Source organism: Habropoda laboriosa, unplaced genomic scaffold (assembly GCF_001263275.1).
Source record: "Habropoda laboriosa isolate 0110345459 unplaced genomic scaffold, ASM126327v1 scaffold5, whole genome shotgun sequence".
Taxonomy (NCBI): domain Eukaryota; kingdom Metazoa; phylum Arthropoda; class Insecta; order Hymenoptera; family Apidae; genus Habropoda; species Habropoda laboriosa.
In genome coordinates, this window is record NW_017100161.1 from 3,342,044 (window position 1) to 3,362,239 (window position 20,196).

At 45.9% G+C, this 20,196-nt stretch overlaps 1 protein-coding gene across 2 annotated transcripts in view; it reads left to right on the plus strand.

Annotated features, from left to right (window-relative positions):
• LOC108578079 (POU domain protein 2-like) overlaps positions 1-20,196 on the plus strand; it is a 116,381-nt gene that overhangs the window by 59,312 nt on the left and 36,873 nt on the right. For both annotated transcript variants that reach the window (XM_017941335.1, XM_017941338.1), the window contains exon 3: positions 5,835-6,053. In XM_017941335.1, the coding sequence (XP_017796824.1) occupies positions 5,835-6,053 (219 nt within the window). The remainder of the gene's footprint in view (positions 1-5,834; positions 6,054-20,196) is intronic.

A 20,196-nucleotide genomic window follows, 5' to 3' on the forward strand; every position in this document is an offset into this window, starting at 1 on the left:
GTCCAAAGCGTTACACTAAACGCATGGAGGAGTGTACATAAGGGGTGGACGAGCGTCAAGGTAGCCAGCAGAGGGGTGCTGGCTTTATCGATCGCCGGTCTGACAAGGGCAACCAGCAAGAAATAGGGAAACCGTTCTCTCGCGATGAATGCCGATCCTTTGTCTTTCTCCTGCAAACGAAATGAGTTCCCCTTTTTGGGATTCTTCTTGTACCAAGGGTAATATGGGGATGTCTGCGCGGTATGGTGATGACGCGGAGGGATTAATCTGATAAATACGATTTCTCTGTTTCGTCAACGAAATTATTCTACTTTCGTACGAACGATCGTCGATCGAATGACGCAGAAATTTGTAACGTCGTTGATTTCTAATCGTAATCGGAACACCCGTCTTTATCGTGACGATATTTTTAAAATACTAGACGCGGTATCGTCACGATGTACGATAATGAAAAATGTAACACGTTCCCCGGTTGTTCCTTTCCCACTTTTGCTCATCCCGTTTTCTAATAATCCCCTGTAAAAACGGCTCGGCTACGCGCACGTATTAGTATCATTATCTGGCCGTGGCGTAGTAATAGCGCTTTGATAATCGGATACTTTTTCTAGATAAAGCCACTTTATTAGTTCCAGAGTAAACAGCATAAATTTTCCACTATAATGCGTCATTCTAATGAATCTCTCCAAGTAATTTAATTACCTCGATGCAATTAACTTACATCGTTATCGATAAAGTAGAAAAAAAATTAAAAAGGCGAAGGAAAAAGGTGGGAGAAAGAAAAAAAATAAAAGCGAAGAAGAGAAGGAGAAGAAAAGTTCCTTCGTCGTCTCTCTTCGCCCCACTCGACGGTGGTTGCACACAAAAGAGCAACCTCGTCCATTCTTCTCTCTTTCTCGTTCAGTAAATTCGTTTGAATGAAAAAACAATTAACGCGATAAACCGCGAGCGTTTCGTTGTCTCGAATACACCGGTTCGGCCGCTTAAAATTTCTCGCTGAAATTCGATCCTTCACCGGATAACGATAACAATTTCACGCGATCCTATATAATACATACATATATATACGTACGTATACACAGCAAGTTTCGATCGTTTCGTTTCGCCTCCCTTTTCAATTTTCATACGAGGCAAACCACGCGATCCGGAGGCGTGATTACGCGGCCGCATCTACGTGACGTGATTGTGTCGTCTTTATCGGGCCGATCGAATGCTGCGCGTACCGTTCCATTATTGAAATTACGAAAGAGCGAGCAATTGGAGAAGGAGATATCGTTACGTTTCGAACGATATCTTCGTCGTCGTCGTTCTACGGCCCGGACGAAGAAGCGTCGACCGATTAAAGGTCGTTCACACGTGCACCACTGCAAGAAGAAGGTGTTTCCCCCCCGTGCAGAGGCGCGTGCATCGCGGAGGAACGTTCCACGTAGCCTGGGACCCGTTATCTCCTGCGCTCTTACTCCCGTCTGACCCCTTTATCAGAAGGTTTTGGTCCGGTCCGGCACGTGGCTGAACAGCCACTTATCTCCGCCAGACGACAGGTGAAGAGAGATGAAATTTGATTATCGAACGATATTCCGAACGTTGGAATCTTTTTTCTTTCTTACCTGTTGCGATTTGCGTGTAATCGAGAGATAAACGGTGACACGGCGGGACGTATTTATAGTCGTGACTGAAACGGTACGACGACTCGACGCGATTTTAATATCGACGGAGCGAGAGGTGTCTGGAGGAAAATTTCGAAGCTGATCTAATCGCCGGAGTGTATCGGGTAGTCTAATTAAATTCGCTGAATTTTATGCTACACGAAGATGCTTTCCAAATAGAGATTTGACTTGTTAATAGACGTTCACCGAGAGGAACGAAAATATCTTAATAAGTACACATTGTGTTTGATAATTCATGGCTTTCTTTGCTACGAGATTAAGTTCCCGGTGTAATCAAGATTCCGTAATAAATTCATTTCTACCAATAAACTGTGCTGTAAATCTTCACGTTATTAAACTAGGAATTCACAGAAGATGCTCGATTAACATTCCCGTGAAATAAAGTCCCTTATCTTGTCCAATTAATTAAGCGTCATTTCCATTAAGCGACGTCTCTTGACAAAGTTCAATTTCTCTTCTACAATTCGCCAAAAAAAAAAAAAAAGAAAAAAGAAGAACATGTAGTACACAAAGGAGAGGGTAGCGGAAGAATTTTAATTCGGCCGGATTCCGCGCGAGCGCGAATCGGCCGCAGCGCGGAGCAATTTATTTATTGGAGAAAGTGCTCGAGGGCCTGGAGGGCTGCTGTCCTAAGCAGGATTCAATTTGGTCACTGGCCACCGATTCCACCTTCAAAGAGGAATCACCGTCCTCTATATAGGCCTCCCTCGTCGACGTGCAGCACAGGCTCGGTCACCGGCCTTCGCTATTAATCTTATATCGAACGCTTTATCCGCGTCCGCTTCCTTCACGGACTTTTCCTCCCCTTTCCCTCGTTCTCCTTTTCCACAAGCCCGGTCACCCGACCTCTTCAACCCTTGGACGAGCAGGAATTTTCAATTCTTTCGAGTACCGCGGCAAAGCAGATTGCCTCCCGGTCTCTCCTCGCGAGTCCATTCGAACGACGAAATTTCACGTCCCACCTGGACGCTTCGAGGATGCGTTTCGGGGTGAAATTGCGCGGTACGTGACACTAATGTTCGTTAACAGAAGTCGTGGAGAACTGCAGTAGACACTGGGAATTCGAGAGAATCGATGGAAAGGGTAGAAGTGATTTTAAGAGGAATTTTACGTTACGAGGGAATGCAAGGAATGAAACTAGAGTAAATTGCTTTATTTATTGATACTTACGTTTTGCAGATTATTTTAGACATGGATCGATGGTTATCTGGTTCTCCTATCGATTCGAATCGTGTATCGTATTAATAATAGAATTGAATTTTGTATTATCTACAGGTAGATGGTGCGTCATTTGATATTTCGCAAACTACGATCGATTTCTACGATCGTTCCAACTTTTCGCTATTCTTCGAAATCAATCGACCGTTCGAGCCAATTATGTTTCACTCTGAATCGTAACGTACGTTCCCACCAGACGATCCGCAGACGTTCTAATTACACCCTGTGCTCGATATTGTCCGAGGGAGAGAACAGCCGGAGACAGGATCCGCGCTCTTCCCGTGTCCGTGGTCCTCGGCGATTAATCGCGCACGGAAATGGAAGGACGTGGAAACGAGCGTGGTCGCTTCTGGCAGGACATTGGCCAGGACGAATAAGTAATGTAGAGGTCCATTATGCTGAAACGGTGAAGGGTCTTCGAGCAGGGTCAGCCAATCCCCGGGAGGGCCGTTAAAGTGAAATACTTCTGAATGCAAGGTGGCTGACCGCCTCTCACACCCCTCCTTCTTCCTCTTTCGCCTTTCCTTTCTTTTTTTTTCCCTCTCTATGGTCCCCGTTGGACCCTCGTAGCTCGTACGAATCCATAGGTAAATCGTTGTTATCTGGACAGTGATAAACCCGTGAATGGAGTTCGCGCCTGCTGGACGAATGAACGAGGGGAATGCAAAGGGGGAAAACCGAACCTATCGGGGGGGGCCGAACCAAATGGATGGCTCTGTTTATGCGAACTGCTCGAGTTTGCCTCGGATTTCGTGAGTTCATTTTTTCCAACTTGTGAAACGGGGTTGTTCCTCGGGTTGTCTTGGTATTATGGTCGTCAAACGTATGATTTGACGGTGTGAAGGAAGTACGAAGAGATTTTTCGTAGATTTTTCAGTAATAATCACCGTATCTTTTTATTACAATATCGGTGATGTCGGTAACTTTGTTAGAAGGTGGGAGAGGAATTTGAAGAGCAGCGCTCGTAATTGAATTTTCCAGGGCGTGCACGCGGAGGCGCGTCGATCTCGCCGCCCCTCGAGGGGTGGCTCCGTTTGTCTCTGCGGGTTGGAAGGGAGTCGAGGGAGCATGCAAACACCGCGAGATTAAAGGAACCGTCCTTCCATGCCTGGAATCGTGGCCCGAAGACACGCCGCGAGCCAACATTTCTCTCCGCAAAATTCAATCTACACTTCAACTTCGATTCTCAGAAAAATCGAAATCTTGTGTATTAAACGAAATTACCGTCGTGCACCTTTGGCGGAACGAAGCTTCACGGTTGATCGCGTCTTTCTAATCCACGGAGAAGCGCAATAATTACCAAGGCCGATCAATTATTGCGCAACGCTCGACGTGGGGCATAATTAATATAATATATTATTTAGAAGCTAGCAGTAGCGTTCGATCTCCTACTTTCATCCGGTCGCCGGCTTGCTCGAGAAGGAAAAAGAGCGTCCAATTACCGAGCATTATTACCACTACCGATTAATTATAGAGAAAATAAAGATAGCTCGCTAGGTTACTCCGGCCTGCTGATCCTGAATAATTATCTCTCCCCGGTACGGATTCCTTATTGCCTGTTAATTATTCCCCGGCCACTATGTACACACGCGTACACCACACCGGCTGTGCATGCTAATTAATGCAAATTTCTTGCTCGACGAAATCCACGTGAAATCGTACGGATCGTTTCTAGTAGCTCGGAGAGGCGAAAAAGATTTCTCATCTTAGCGCGATCCTTTTTCTAGCGCTTCGAACTTGGCATACGGTAAGAATGGAGGGTCGTACGCGAGGTCAGCGGCCATTCTCTGATGATATTGATTAGCCGACGCCCTTAGTTAGCGCCAGCCACACTTTCTTTCCTCTCTTCTGCGTTCCTCTTCTCTCGACCACCCTCCGACCAACCGTTCGAATCGCCACCAAGGACCACGGTTTCTCCACCCTCCTCTTCTCTGCTTCTTCTCCCTTTCTGTCTTTATTCTTCTTTGACTGCAGACCAGGAAGTTCGGTTTCTCGCCGTCGTTAGCAGAGCAGGGGCGCGAGATCAGGACGGAGAGAGACAGGCGAGGACAAAAATCATTCGTCAAGCAAATAACGCGGGGGCTGACTCACGTCTCACGCATGCGGGATGATATTTGCGTGCAGGCTCCGGTCACGTACGGGGTGGCTGGGAAATCCCGATTTTACCGCTGTGATTCCACTAATTTTTCCCTCGTTTCTGTCAACTTTTCAAATACTGCGTTTGTGAACGTTGGAAATTTTAGTGTAATGGAAGTAGAGAACTTCCTCAGAATTTCTGCGATAGATTCTGTCTTATTTCTATTAATTTTCGAAGCACTGTCTTTTGAATAATTCCACAGGCGAATCTTGAAAATTTTGACATAACGGAAGTAGAGAACTTCCTCAGAATTTCTGGATAGATTTTTCTACCCTTGACAAAGGAACGAGAAATATTTCCGTGGGAGGTTCAAAGTTCTATTATTGAGACGTATTTAGGAGAATTCGATACACACCGTAGATGAGCATTTCAGCGTAGGAAGGTTACGTGGCCGGGGTGTAATTAGACACTGCAGGCTGGAACAACATCCAGAGGCAGGCATTGTTCCCAGAAATTAAGGGAAACGGGGGAAAGCCGGGAAAACTAGGAGAAATAGGGGATTCGGAGGGTTGCTAATTACGCGGCTCCGTGAAGGGGGAGAAGCCATTTTCTCTGCAGACACAAAGACCCCACCGTTATATTAATGCGACAAGAGGAGAGGGATGGGAAATTTGTTTCGGGAATTTCTTTTGCAATTTGATCCTGATGCTCGATAGAGAATAATTTCTAGCTGCTTGTTGTTCTTCTGAATCATCCTTGTGCTTATAGTATCGTTCGTCAAGAGTTACAGTAACGTAACGATCGAATTTTGTCAATTTTACAGGAAGATAACAGCGAGGGTTCAATTAACCTGGATTTTCGTCTGATTTTTACAGGTAAAATTTGGATAGGCGATAACGAGGTCGCGTGGCGGACAGAACAGTCGTTCAAGAGGACCTCACCCTTAAATCCCTGCGCTACCACGACTACCACGACAACGACAGGTGGCGGAGCACCGGCACACCCCCACCTGTCGCCACCCATCGCTGCCCCCGTGACCACTCCCGATCACAGGAGCCCCAGCAGCCTCCACGTGAAACTTGGTATCTCTCCTGGTGAGTACACGTCCGCCATATACTTGAAACATTCGTAGAAGAGTTATTTCACATTCGTGGAAGCTTCAGTTCTCAACCCCTTAACACTCATGTCTGTCTTTTTATTATTTTCTTTCACTTTTCCAATTGCGCTATCCCTTCTGTTCCATTTCGAAAATGAAAGTCACAGGAAGTAATGAAAAAAAATAAAATTGAGAGAAGAATGTGAAACATAAATGAAAATTACCTTTCGATTTTTGGACATTCGTCAACTTTCCTGAAATTGTCTCTTCAGAGATTTTACACACTCTAAGATGCCATTTCTTAAGTTAGCACGATAAAAATGGACGAGAGAACCTTTTTATCGTACCGAAAGTGCGAAGAAAAACAATCGAGCAAATCCATATTACTTATGCTTGCAAATGCTCGATAAGATCGCGATCCACCGGGACCGAAGTGTAGAGGGAGGTACGGTTTATTCGTGAACGGTGCCAGCACTCCGAAAAACCGAAGGGTCACCGGCTTAAAGCGGCCTTAAAGCGGGGAGCTCTTTAAATAATGCAATAAGCTTGATGTCATTTGCCGGACAATGGAGGGGAGAGGAGTTTCCTTTTAGGGAAAGGTCCAGCGAAATTGCCCCTCGCAGGTGCTCTCTCTCTTTTCCTCCGAACCCTCGGCTTCCTTTACTCCGCCAATCACGATTGCTCGATTCGCGATGCTCGTCCCGTTTTCACTTGCGCCGATAATTGCCAACGATAACCGTTACCGTTTTTATGCCGCGTTATGAAGTCGTGATATACGGCGAAGGGACCGCTGATTCAGGAAGCTTGAAACGTCTCTCCTCCGATGGATCGATCACTGTTTTACCTCTGGCTCGCGTGTGTACCACGATACAGAGCCTTTTCTTAAATTGGCCGCGCAGCGAAATTAATCATTCAGGCGAGATTGTGTACTTGGAGAACCAAAGAAGGCAGGGGAAGATTCTTCTTTCGCGTGGATAATCGAGCAGTAAAATCTTGGCCGTTTTCGTCCGTGCGCGTTTTTTAAGTTCGACGACGGAGAATCGTTTGAAAGTATCATCATCGATCGGCTTCGCTTCTTTTGCAATTTCATTTCATACCATTATCTCTTAGCGAAATTCCATTTTCCACCGATTATGCATGTATGAGTCCATCGTACGCGTTAATTGCTTCCGCCCAGACATTCTATCGGAATTAATTAACCACACTTGCAACTTTTCTTCAACGTCTGCGTGCGCAGGTTCATTGTCTCCGAAAAGGATAACCTTTTAAATGTATTAAAGCTCGATAGAGATCGCTGATAATTCAGGATTCTTACTAATCTGTCGATTTAGACACTTTACCGTTATCTTTCGCTCGATTTTCGAAAAACTAGAATAGAAGAAGGAAGCATCGATAAGGGAATAATCGGTAGAGTGGCCGAGAAGAGGCGTTGCGCTAGAAGTGCGGCATCGCGTCGCTATCGATCCGAACCGGATGCCGGTCGAAGAGCGGCGTACGAAGGCGAATTCATCCCATGGAACTCCTTTCGTTTGCTTAAATAAACATTGCTCGAACAATAGCGTTGGCAGGGGTGAACGATCCAGGGCTTCTTTACTCGATACGAAAGCCACGAGACGAAGAGAAAAAGAGAGAGAGAGAGAGAGGCCTTCGCCAGGACCGGTGGTGGTCGATCGTAATCGTCTGTTTTATTCTGGTCGAGCCTGGGGATGCAAATGGTCGTCCGGCGGACGGTCAAATAAATTTGCATATTAAGATATATTTTAATACGCGTGCGTGTCCACAGTAACAAGAGAGGAAACGGCATGTTTAATGCATCGTTCAGACATTTCCATGTCAAACATCGCTTTGACTCGCGGAATTTAAAACCGTCTGGACGTAAGTAGTGGGCAAGAGGGACCAAGGGAGTGGTGCGTGTGTACCGGCTGATGGGAAAAACCGGCCATCTTTATTTACCGTCGAGCCGCCGGCTCGTGGACAAGGTGCGCCGAGGCTCGATAAGGGCGGCCGATCGATAAGGGTCGAAAGTTGAAAGCCGCGCGGTTGTAACGTGAGAACGGGTATCGTCTTCGTTCGATTAGCTCGTAGGGGTGTCTTTGCGGGCAGACTTCTTTCGGGTATTACGCGTGAAAGTGATGCTGTAAACGTAGTTGGAATAGTTTCTTTTTCCTATCGAGAAGCTAGGTTTTTGGGAATATTTTCGGGGTTAGAGGAGCCAGATGAAATGTGCGTGAGAAGGAATTGAACGCATTTTTGCAGGTCTAAATGGTCCCTTTGAGTCTTAGTCAGAGGAAATTCTTGAATTTCAGATGCGAAATAAAAGAAATGTTTATTTCTCTAAACAATGCTGTATGACTGATAAATTGGCACGTTATTCAGCTTGATACAAATTTCATGTTGTACGATTGATAAATTCAGTTCAATATAAATTTCAATTGTTAGACAAGTTGAAAATGTTTTAGCTAACTTAAAAAGAGCTCTGGAATACAAAACAATTGTCAGCAATATCCGAATACAGAAGGAAATTAATGCAAAATTTTGTGAAACACTGCACGAACGGTACAATAGATATTTCTCACGCAAGATGTATAGAAATTTAAAAAGAACGAAAGAACTAGGAGCAAGTGGTATTTCGTTGGTAGATTCTCCCTTTAAGACAGGATACAGGGCGAGGAGCGAGGTCTCTCCGAGTCTATTTGCCTCGCAAAGCTATCCCGCCTAGCTGCCAAGTGTGTTTATTCGGTATATCAATAAGGACGAAGTGGACGAGGTTCCCCAAGGGTTTCGTTCTCTCGCCGCTCGCCTCTCTCTCTCCGCTGGACAGCTTGATAACATTATGTTTCTTGCGCCGACATATGCAGTGGCCAGTTTTTGAGAAACGAGGGATATCACCCCAAAACGACGTGCACGAGCCCTCTCCCGTGGACATGTGTCGAAACGATGATCCTTTCGCCTCTGAAAGCCTTTCTATCAACCCTTGGTACGGACCTGTGGAGAACTATAAATCACCGTAGTAATTAAAAAGAGGGGGATTGCGAACGAAAGTGTATTTCGATAATGTAATTTCTCATCGATCGGTCGTTTGTTTAAAGTGGAAACACGGGAAGAACGATAGAGAGATAGTTGAGGATGGTACGAAGAAGAATTGCGAACAAGTGCCTGTTAAAAAGTAATCTTTGAAGTCAGTGAACTGTGTAACGTAGTCTCGTCGCGTGTAAATTACGCTGTCCGGTTACGGAAGGATCCTTTCTTGCCGTTCTCGGATGTATCTCTCCCCTGGGACGATCATTCTTCTCCCCGGGATCGCCCTCTTCCCTCTGAGGTATTTAAATTCCGTTTATTCGGCGAACCCCGGGCAAATTATTTCGAGTGTCCTACATCGACGTGTCGGAGACGTTGAATCAAAGTGTGCAAAAGAATTGTATTAATAAAAGCAATTGTCACATTTTTCTCGCGTTAATTGTTACGTTCGTGATATTTTCACCGGAGCTTTTCTCGTGTAACTTTTTAAAGGGCTTTTCAGAGACATTTTTCGGAGACATTTTTCAACGGTGGCACGGGACCATTCGTATTTCCATTTCGCCGTGCAGTTTGAAATATCGAGCAGCGGCCATATGCGAGCCAATAACCGAGGCTACACGTCGCTGGTGTACACGAACGTTTCATATAAGGCGGCGCAGGGGACGCGCACCGGGCGAGAAAGGGTGGCCCCGTGAAATATTGGCTACATAGATTTCGACCATTATTGCCGCGTGTAAAACACGGCGACATTTGGCGCTAAATCGATCAGGCTGCGAGCGCCGTGTCACTGCTTTGCTCGCTATTTCGTGGACCGAGGGAATGTCTGGCGAACGATTCGGTTCCAATTTCTCGGTAGACAGAGATGGACATTTGTCTTTCGATGCAAAAGAATTCGAGTCCATCGTCGATTTAAAGTAGACGTAGATTAGGGTGTCTGAATAGCACGATTTTCGATTCACCCTTTGTAACCCGATTTTTCTTCGTTCACGGGAAGAAAAATTACGATTGATTAGAATTTGAAATTTCGATGGATAATTATTATTGAGTGTTGGGAAATGGGTTTTAAATAAACTGTTTTCAACTTTCGATATTGAGATATTTTTATTTTCTACGCGATGGAAGTGACTTCTTTCTATTTCAAATGTCTTTAGAGGACTGACTCTACCGGGCGCGCAGAGCCGGTAACATGAGGCACCGATGACCTCATTTAATAGGGGTGCGTTATCTCCTTTCTCATATAAACAGATGAGAAACCGCATCTCCGTTCATCACGGAAAGAGATTAATTTTTGATTTGATTTATAACAAAAACCAACATTGAGGATCTTCAATTTGCGAATAAAGATTGACACAATCGACTGCAGAGAAGAAAAACGTTTATTGATATAAATGTAATACAAAACAACGGAGGCGAAAACCCGAGTGAGAAACAGGTACTCAGTTCGGGGTTGTCGCACGACTGCTTAAAATGCGAAGAAACATTTGTTATATACTTGGATCGGAACCACGGTCAGCGGACCCATGGCTTTTATGGCCCGGCCTGGGCCTACGTTAAGGAGAGAAAAATTCAAAATATAATCTATTCTCAATAATTATAATAAACAAAATTGACTAGCGATTATTCTAGGGAAATCTCACGTGCGTGAGTTGGGCTTCATCGCGGCAATTCCCTAAAATATAAAATAAAAGGCGACATGTAAAACACAGATTAACGCGTGTTCCGAGTCACACGGCGTTGCAGAGGGTGAAAGAATACTCGGAATTGTTTGTAGGAATAAGTTGGAAGGACAGCGATCAAACGGTGCAAATGGTCGTGGCGGGTACCGATGTATTTATGGAAGGCCGTGTGGCCTAAGAATAACAACGGATAAAGTATTCTCGCCATGAATATTTCGTATCTTCTATGGGGATCTCCCAGCTCGAACGTCGTTCAAATTGAATTCTGATTTAACTGGCCGCGTCTTGCCAGCACAGAAATATCCCTCGCGCGCTGCCTGGCGTCGCTTTCATCGCGAACAGAAAGAAGAAGAAGAAGAAGAAGAAGCCATGGGTCCGGGGGATCGATCCTTTAACGTAGGAATTTCCTTCGAGACGAGAATCGAAGGGAAAGATCTACGCGTGGAGTTTCGCAGTTTCCGCTAGCCAACGCTTTCTCTCTCTCTCTCTCTCTTTCACACACTTTTTCTCATATAAGTTATGTGATTTATCGTCACGCAGTTAAGAGTCCGGATTTATAGTGACCGAAGTTGCACCCAAGTTTTATGGCCAGGCGAATTGTTTCGAACTGTGCTGAAACATCTCTCTCTCTCTTTTTCTTTCACTCTCGTTTCTCTTTGGAAGCGTGTGCTAAGAACGCGTTCGAAAATTCAATTAAACACGAAACACACTTCCCCTTTGACTGTATTTTTCAACGTGAGATGAGAAAATTTGCCAGACGAAGGAAGATCGTCTAACCTTGATGTTGATAGAACGAATTTTTCCTTGGAAGTGAAACTTCTTCTTAGCATTACCTCGTTGCTCTGGAACGGCGGAAGAGAGGTCCTTGCGATGAACTCTCCGCTAAATCAGCGTTTTATGCGCGTTGATCCCGTCTGTTGATCGCGCGAGATCCGCGCCCGGCAAAAATGAGATGCACGACGGTAATTGATGACCCGCTTTAATAAGCCGAAAGACGTTGTTACGGCAAAAAAGTTGCGAGGCGGTCGCGTGGATTCGTTTCGAGGCAAGAGCAGCTGCTCGCCCGCAAATTAGCATCGGGCTATAAACGATAGCGGTTTCGACAGTCCACCGAGGATATACACTCCGCGAAGAACTGTAAGTTAATTGAAGAGTTAATTAGAACGTACGGGTAACTCGATCCTTTTTCCCCTCGAAAATTCATCGATAATACGTGCACCAGTTTTCCAATTCTTATCTTTATCTCTTTTTTACCGAGAAACGGTCAGTTGAATTGTTTAAATTTTTGCAAAATGTATAAAAACGATCGATAAGTATTAATAAGCGATCCAACTGGAAAATACGGTCGTCTCGATCACCTTGCGTTACCATGATTGACGCAGGATGGTCGACGTGTATTCGAAAAGGATACCAATTACCCCAAAAATTTATAATAACGCGCGATTTGCCGTAATTAATCGATTACGCCGTCGAGACGTGCGGTCTCGCGTTGCCTCGCGAGAGCACCATGCTAGCCGAGGGGATTTTTTCAGATCATAATTTTAGATAGGCCGCTCGCCGTTCCCGCTGACGCAAATGGCGGCGTGTAGGCAAATTGAGGTGAGATTGGAGGTCAGCGCGATCCGCCGACCGTTGCCGCGGCGAGCTCCCCGTGTACCGGGCGATACAAAAGCAATTTGCAACTTTGCTGCCTCCATTTTGCTTATCTGCACGCGAAAAACACCTACCAAAATGTGCCACAAAAAAAAAGGGAAAGAAATTACGCATGAAAAACACGTCGATCCTCTCTCTCTCCCAACGTTAGAGCCATTCCCGTGTGAATCGAGCAGAGGTAACGAAGAGGAGATTGCCGATTTACCCGAAGAAAATTGGAACTGATTGCACCGCTCCTTCGATCGTGATTTTAGGACACGATCTCTGGTGGATGCAGATGAGCAAGAAACGCGTTGTATATCGACGTTGAACGTCTATTAGAAGCCTCGATCGTTGGTTCCTCTCTATTAATAGCCATGTAGGAAAAAGGCCTGGTGGAGTATCAATTATTTTCTTGCCTCGGTTAACGCCACCGTTAGTTCACCGGGATACCTCTGCACGCGTGATGACTCTATTTCAGCAAGGTCGCGCCTTTTTACGCTCTAGATACAAGAGAAAAGGCGAACGAAACTATCGTAAACTATCAGCCAGGCGATTACGTAGAAAACCATCTGCCAATTCTGCGTGCATGGGCAAAGAGAGGAAAATGGTTATGGTGTAATAAAAAGGGGAATAAGTGGATCCCGTAACGCTGCTGGAGCTTCCTGCGGATGCACGTGAATACGTAACGAGTCTCGAACCTTACTCTCTCACGTGTTTCATCCGTGTCTGACAGCCTCTGTCTAAAGAGAAGCCTCGAACGATAAAACTAACTACTAATTAAGCTACAGAGACCGATGGTGGAATCCTCTTCAGCTCCTCGAACCGACAACTTACCGATCCTTCCGAACCATACTCGAGTCTTTCTTGAAATCGTTGGATCGATCGTTGGCGCGAGTCAACAAAGACTGAAAACTCGCCTCTGCCAAATCGAGTAACGTAATTTCGCGAACGGTTGGGACCCACGGACCGCGTTAATATTAATGATCAAGCTCGTATTCCAGGATTCGTTTTCTTTTCCGCTGCAGCGTTGATTTATGGGGCCACGTGCGCTTTGCTTCGGTGTCTCGTTCGATGGTAAACAGAAGAAGTTCTTCTTCTCCTTCTTCGTCTTCTTGGTTAATCGATCGAAGATTTATCGACGTTCGAGAAGAAATGCGTGTTGGTTGAGTTTCCGGATTCTTCGTTAGAGGAGTGTATTACCTTGGAAGAGTGAACGAGGAAGAATTTCTGATTTTCAGCCTGATTCCACGGCTTTCTCATTTTCCACGGGTTAGATTAAGGATGAAGAAGGAATCACCCGGTACGTGAATCGGCGCGAACCACCGCGTAATACCAAGGGATCACGGTGGACCGGCTAACGTGATTATTATAAAGTCAATACGTTGCTAACTCATCAGCCGGCTCCGCCCTCTAACAGCCCGGTAATATGCACCGGCCAAGAAGTCAGTTACGCTCTATCAGTACTCCCTCTCTTTCTTCTTCTTCGTCTTCAGGTTCCCTTTCTCTCACTCGATCTGACCCTTTTTCCTCTCTTCTCGTCGTATCCTTGTCCCTCTCTATCTCTCCTCTTTTCGTTTGGTTTTAACTTTCCTCGTCGACGACGTAGCGTAGCCTGGTCTCGCTCCATCGAAGAGGAAACGCGAGGCGAGTGTCTACCTACGTCGGATAGGCACGTAAGTACCTACCTACGCGTGTAACCTACCGTACGGGTACCTACCTCTTCAGCCTTCTGCTTCTTTCTCTCTCTCTCTCTCTCTCTCCCTCTCTTTCTCTTTCTAACGTTCACGTTTGCACGTGCAATACACGCTCCGCGGTACAGCACGACGTATCTGGCGGATCTCGAACGAGCCGCACGAAATCGCTGCCTGCAATTACCCCCGAGAAATATATTACTTAAGGATTGCTCGCTAAGAACGCAGACGATAAGGATGCTTCCACGTCCGGCGATCACGGTCCCCCGCGTGAACTCGGACTCCGTTCGACTCTCCTCGACCTTCCTGCAGAGTCTTCTGCGCGTTGGGTGGGTTTAATGGGTTTTAGAGCTTGCACGGTTCGCGAGCTTCGACTTTGGCCAATTCAAGTATTTCGGTGCACCTGGAATTTTTAATTCTTCAGATGTTGTGTTTTGGGAATTGATTAGGTTCAATTCTCCCTTCTATCATTGTGACAGAGAGGAACCAACCTTTCGTTAGAGGAGTATTCGTATGGCCAAAGGTTACCAATTTTCCCATTTGTCACAGCATCAAATTAGCACAGAGCCAAAATTACACCCAGTGTCGGAATATTTCAAAGGACCAATACTCCCATGAATCCCTTTCGCTTAAAAAGGTACCAAGCCTACGATGAAAGATTCCCCATCTCACGATCTCTCGTTCGATCTCCAGATCAACGAGACTCGTAAGACAAGGTAGATCTAATCGAAAATCTACCCTCTAGCTGTAAGAAAACACGTCCCCCTTTACGGGAATAATTTACTTCTCGGCGTAACGATAAGTTTAAAACGACGATGAGGATCATTAGGACGAAAAATGGCACCTAACTCGATGTTCACGAGTACCTATTGCACACGCACGCTTTCTATCGCGAATGAATGAAACGACCCAGCCCAAGCCGGACCTTGAACTTCACGTTCCCGGGGAAAAAAGTCACGGCTCTCCTCGCACGGCACCTCTCGCGGCTGTAATAACGCGTTCCGCTCTGTCCGTAAGGCGTGTAACAGATACTCGCAGCCGTCCACCTCTCTTTCTCTCTATCTCTCTTTCTCCTCCTCGCGCCACTCTTGCTTTTCCCTTTTCCCGTATTACGTTATCGGCTGGGATCGTTTCCTCAGATCACGTTGCTCGATCTCGCGGAACAATACGGTTCGATTAACTGACTTTGGCTCTGGTAACGTGCGATCGGTGTAGATGTGCTCTCGGGGAATTAGCTCGCGGAGAAATTTGAATGATAGCGATAAGATCTTTGCGAGAGCTTCGAAGATTTCGTGGTCTGAGTTGCTTGTCGAATGGCTTTTTATAACGAGTGTCGTTTTGGATTTGTGATTACACGCAAGCCGTGTTCATGGATCATTGGCCGCTGATTAGTTGCGTATTGTATTTAAACCTGCTTCGTAGGATGAATTAAAAATTAGGGAGCAGAGATTAATTCTCGGTCAGATTAAATGGAACTTCGAATTCTAATTTCCTCGATGTCTCCGATATTGTGTAGAATATTACAAACGAGTAAAATTTCGATAATAAGTAAATTTTAGAGAGTGCGTTCTAGGTGTGAATAGGTTAAAACAGTTTGCGAAAGTACGTTCGTAGGAGGTGTATAACCACACGATAATTTATTCCTTACTCTAAATCTCACTTGCAGCGTTTCTCTCTTCTTATTACGAAAGACACTCATTTTCCCAAATACCTATAATTAACAACCCGCAAGAGCTTTCTCTCTACACGTCGTTAATCGAGGCTCGCGCGACCAAAGTGTTCGCACGTAAGAAGCCCTCGGAGCGGACAGGTTTTCATGGCTAATTTCGCGAACACCGCGACGATCTTGTACCCTTCGTCCACCCAGGACGCATCATCAACTCACATTCTCATCCCTATCCGTATACATACGTACATATATATACACTTCTCCACGTGAAGTCCATCCTGGGCAACCGAGATGAATTGAACGAACTTGTTCGTGTCTGTGTGTGGATGTTGCTGGTGGTAAAAGTGTATATATATATAGTAGTAGTAGTGGGTAGTATACACTGTGTACACGCGTGTGTGCTCGAGCAGGCTGCTGGGTCAGAGGTTAAGCGGCGTGATTGAGTCTTGCTTACAAGGAGCCGCCCTTCGTTGCTGCTCTCGGTCCTACCTTCTTCGTGGGGAAGGAAACCATAATGCAATTTAAGCCATAATGCTTGACTTTAAATTGAAAAGATTGCCCGGGGGATGCGAGGGAGCCGGACTATCGCAGCGGTGCTGCGGTTCCAGCCTCGAGGAGGATGAGAGAGAACTCCACAGGGGGACCTCCTCGCCTCACCTCCGCTGTTCCACGCGTTCGTTACAAACGCCACGGGGAAAACGCAGGGTAATCGCACGCGTGACGCTCCACGCGATCTCACCTTGCTTCCAGCTGTGAGAACGATGCAACCGGCAGATATTCCGCCCACGAGTGTTTAACACCTAGCATGATCGACCTTTTGCGCCACCTTCGAAGCTGGTAGATCAGGTCAACCCTTTCAGACCTGGCACGAATAGCTCGGAATGGCTACCTTCGCGAGGATCTGGAGGAAACAGAGGAAATGTGTACCAGGCAGATGGCCAATTTTCTTTGTGGAATTTTGTTCGAGGTACGGGAGAGATAGGTTGATTATTCTAGGGAAATTGTTGGGTTAATTAAGTTGAAAGAGGAGGTTGATTATTCTCGATGAAATTGCAATGCGGACAGGTGGTGGGGAAAGGGAATTCTTGGTGGATCTAATAATTGCAAGGACGAAGTCCAAGTTGTTCCCTCGATTGGCAAACTTTCCTACACAGAGTCCTGCTGACCAATGGCCATCTGTCGGGTCGTTGCTGTACTGGTTCCTCTCTCTCTCTCTCTCGTCTCTCCTCGCCCTCGGTCCGCCACGCTCCAGCTTACATTTTCCAATCAATAACCGATTGAACAACCCAAAAAACATGCTGCTCTCGTTCTCACTGCTGATTCCTGTGGAACGAAGATCGAATCGTAGCTCCTCGGATACATTCGAAATTGGACTCTTAATAAAAGAATAACGCTCGATAAAAAATAGAATTTTGCAAGGTTGAAATATCTGAGGAATTACCTTGACACAATCTTCACCTGAATCTTCACCTCTACGTTGCACCTCTGAAAGGAAATTTTCTCGAAGATTTTCTGCTCGACCAGATTCCACACATAATTAACTAAATTCCCCGACAGAACGTACGATCCATCGATCGTGGAATCGATTTTTTTCAACATGGAGAACACCGTGAGGCAGGCCGGAGGCGAGATGATAAATCAGATAGGTGGCAGCAGCTGGTGCTCGGGAAATTGCCTGGCCATTGTATCGGGACGTGTTATTTTGGAAAATCATCTCTGGGCTCTTTGCCTGCTAATTTCGGTGGGCCTTGTGCCCGAAATTACTACCTACTTCCTGGGTCGCGGACCTGCCGGTGGCCGGCAACCCTCGGCTTGGGCATATGGAATGCGGTTATGGACAGCCTATCGGGTTTCTTCGGACGAGCCTCGCTTTTGCCGTTAATTGCGACTCTGCCCTCTCTGTTTCCCTCTTCCGGAAATATTTTCTTCGTTCCTCGGTGGAACTGTGCAACGAGCTTCACGTGTTACCGTTTTCTTCTTGGAAAATTTTCGAATACTCCTCAGGAAGAGCTAACGAACATGAATTGTCAATTCTTTAATGGTAATTGTGTATTCTTGTTCTCAACCCGTAGTCATTGTGTAACGAAAGCAGTCAAAGGGTTAAAAATGGTGAATTTGTATTTTTCTTAATTAAATATTCATTCGAGAGATTGGTTTTAACCGTTAATTCGTATGTTAATGAACCGTCCTTACGGTATTCTCCAATTTTTACGGTTGAATGAAAGGTACCGCAATTACGGTTCCACAATTCGTGGGAGCGATTTCTCGAGGTCTTCAAAGCCTACCGCGCCGGCGAATATTAAAAATCTCGGTAAATATCTGACAAGTCTACCTGGCCTTTCCGGCGTCCCTCGGTGTTCGCCAAGTGCATAGACATGTAAATGCACTTTTTGCCGGGTGAATGGGGTCCGATGGTCGGGAAATTTCAGGAAAATGCGGCTCGTGTAAGGGCGATAGCTGTGGGCACGTATCGGGAACGTGGGACTGACGGTAATGAGAGTCTTAGGAGGTTCCTACGGACATCCCCTTGCATTAGCATGTCGAAAGATGCGCCGATTTCTTATGGAAAGATCGAAATCTGCCTTTCCTCAGGTAGCCTTATGAACTCATTAAGACGCCTTTGTGGTCGAGCGCGTTCTCCAACCATCAGTAAACTCGACGGACTGACGGTGTGTAACTTTTCCAATCTATTCCCAAAGAAACTTTCCAGAGGCTGTAATTTTCGTATCTCGAATGAAAATCTGTGCGTAGCTGAACGAACGATGGAATTAGATATCGGGGAAAATAGTAGTTTACCCATGGAAATATTACGCGTGTCGGATCAATCCCGCGTTTCGTTTCGTCTCTCTCTCTCTCTCTCTCGTTTCATGGAAAACGTGACCTTTGGCATGCTCCCGTCATAATAGGGTATAAACCACCCTGTATTCGACTCGACAAAAATCTGCCCTCTGACCTCCACCGGCCAGGACACGGGCGACATACGAGCGATGCTGTTACACACAATGACGCAGTCCACTGCACCCTTCTCGGTACGGGACAACAAGAGAATCCCGGTTGAAAATGCGTATAATCCTACCTGCGATGTTTCTCTTCGCTGGAAAATATACCAGACCATTCCTACGTCCATTTGGATTACTAAATTTCCAACGTTTACCCAACAGACCGACAGATTCGTCTCGAGAAAATTGTAGAAAGTGTTACTCCACATTTCCAACTGAATTTTTCGCCAACAAAATTTCACCCCTATTCCGAATTCTACACCGTCAATTCAAGGATACCCTGCGTACCACACATCGTTCCTTTCTAGATTCCCGAGGAAGCGACTCTAACATATTCCACCGTGACGAATCACGAAGCCAATCAACCCACCCATAGCACGAGTTCCATGAATTTCACGGCAGAACGGTGTTTCCACTTTCGTTCAGATCGCCGCGAGCCACGTGACCGTCGTTCATAGTGCCGTCGAACAATCTGCCAGCTTCCCGCCCGGAAATTTGTCCCAGTCTGTGCCCATTACCGTGAACACAATTAAACACAATAATTCACGGAACGTAGAGAGAGAGAGAGAGCCTTGCACGAGATCGACGCATGAAAGGGCCAAGTGTCCACGCTCCAGATTTTCGAGTACGTCCATTTTTCCCCTCCCCTTCGTCTCAGAGTGGAGGAGAGCTGCACACACGCGCCTGGGCTAGCAATAATGGCCACTGACCATCGGCCATCCTCTGTGAATATTCCAACCCCGGACGACGATGATTCAATCCGACAATGGACCGTTTCGCCGGACAATGCTCTGGTCAAATGCACTATCGAACGGCGAGGGGGGAGGTGGTTGCAAAATAGGGGCGGCGAATGGACCCTTGCGTTGATCTCTGCTCGTTGAAAGCGCGGGTGGTTGGAACGATACGCGCGGCCTTTCACGCCGAGACCACTCGCATTTTCTTCTCTACAGAACGTTACTCTCTCTCTCTCTGCTCTCGTTCTTTCTTCCGGAAAATTTCCTCGATTCTCGGCCTGATCGATCTCGAACTATCACGAGGGAGATAGAGAAGTTTGGGAATGACGTACGTCGCGTGACGAGACCGCGGGAATAAAGATGCGGGTCAGTTTCTCGATTCTGCTATTTTTTTTTTTTTTTTTCGGGATTGTATGTGTAGGAATATTTCCGTGTGTGTGTAACGGAATTGAGGGATATCGAGTATGTAATGATAATGGTAAATGAAATTTGATACACTATAATCGTCACGATGCAAATTAATACGGTTCGATGGAGTTTTGTAATGGATTCGCTGATTTGATTTGGGGATATGTAAGTTCCCCGTTAAATCGATTGGTTCTCGGTATTCAACGAACATCTCTTCGCGTTTTATCGTGTAAATAACGAATTATATTCTTTACGATTTTACTTATTACACGATGTAATTTAGCGATGTTCGATGCTTAAAACTGTTATCA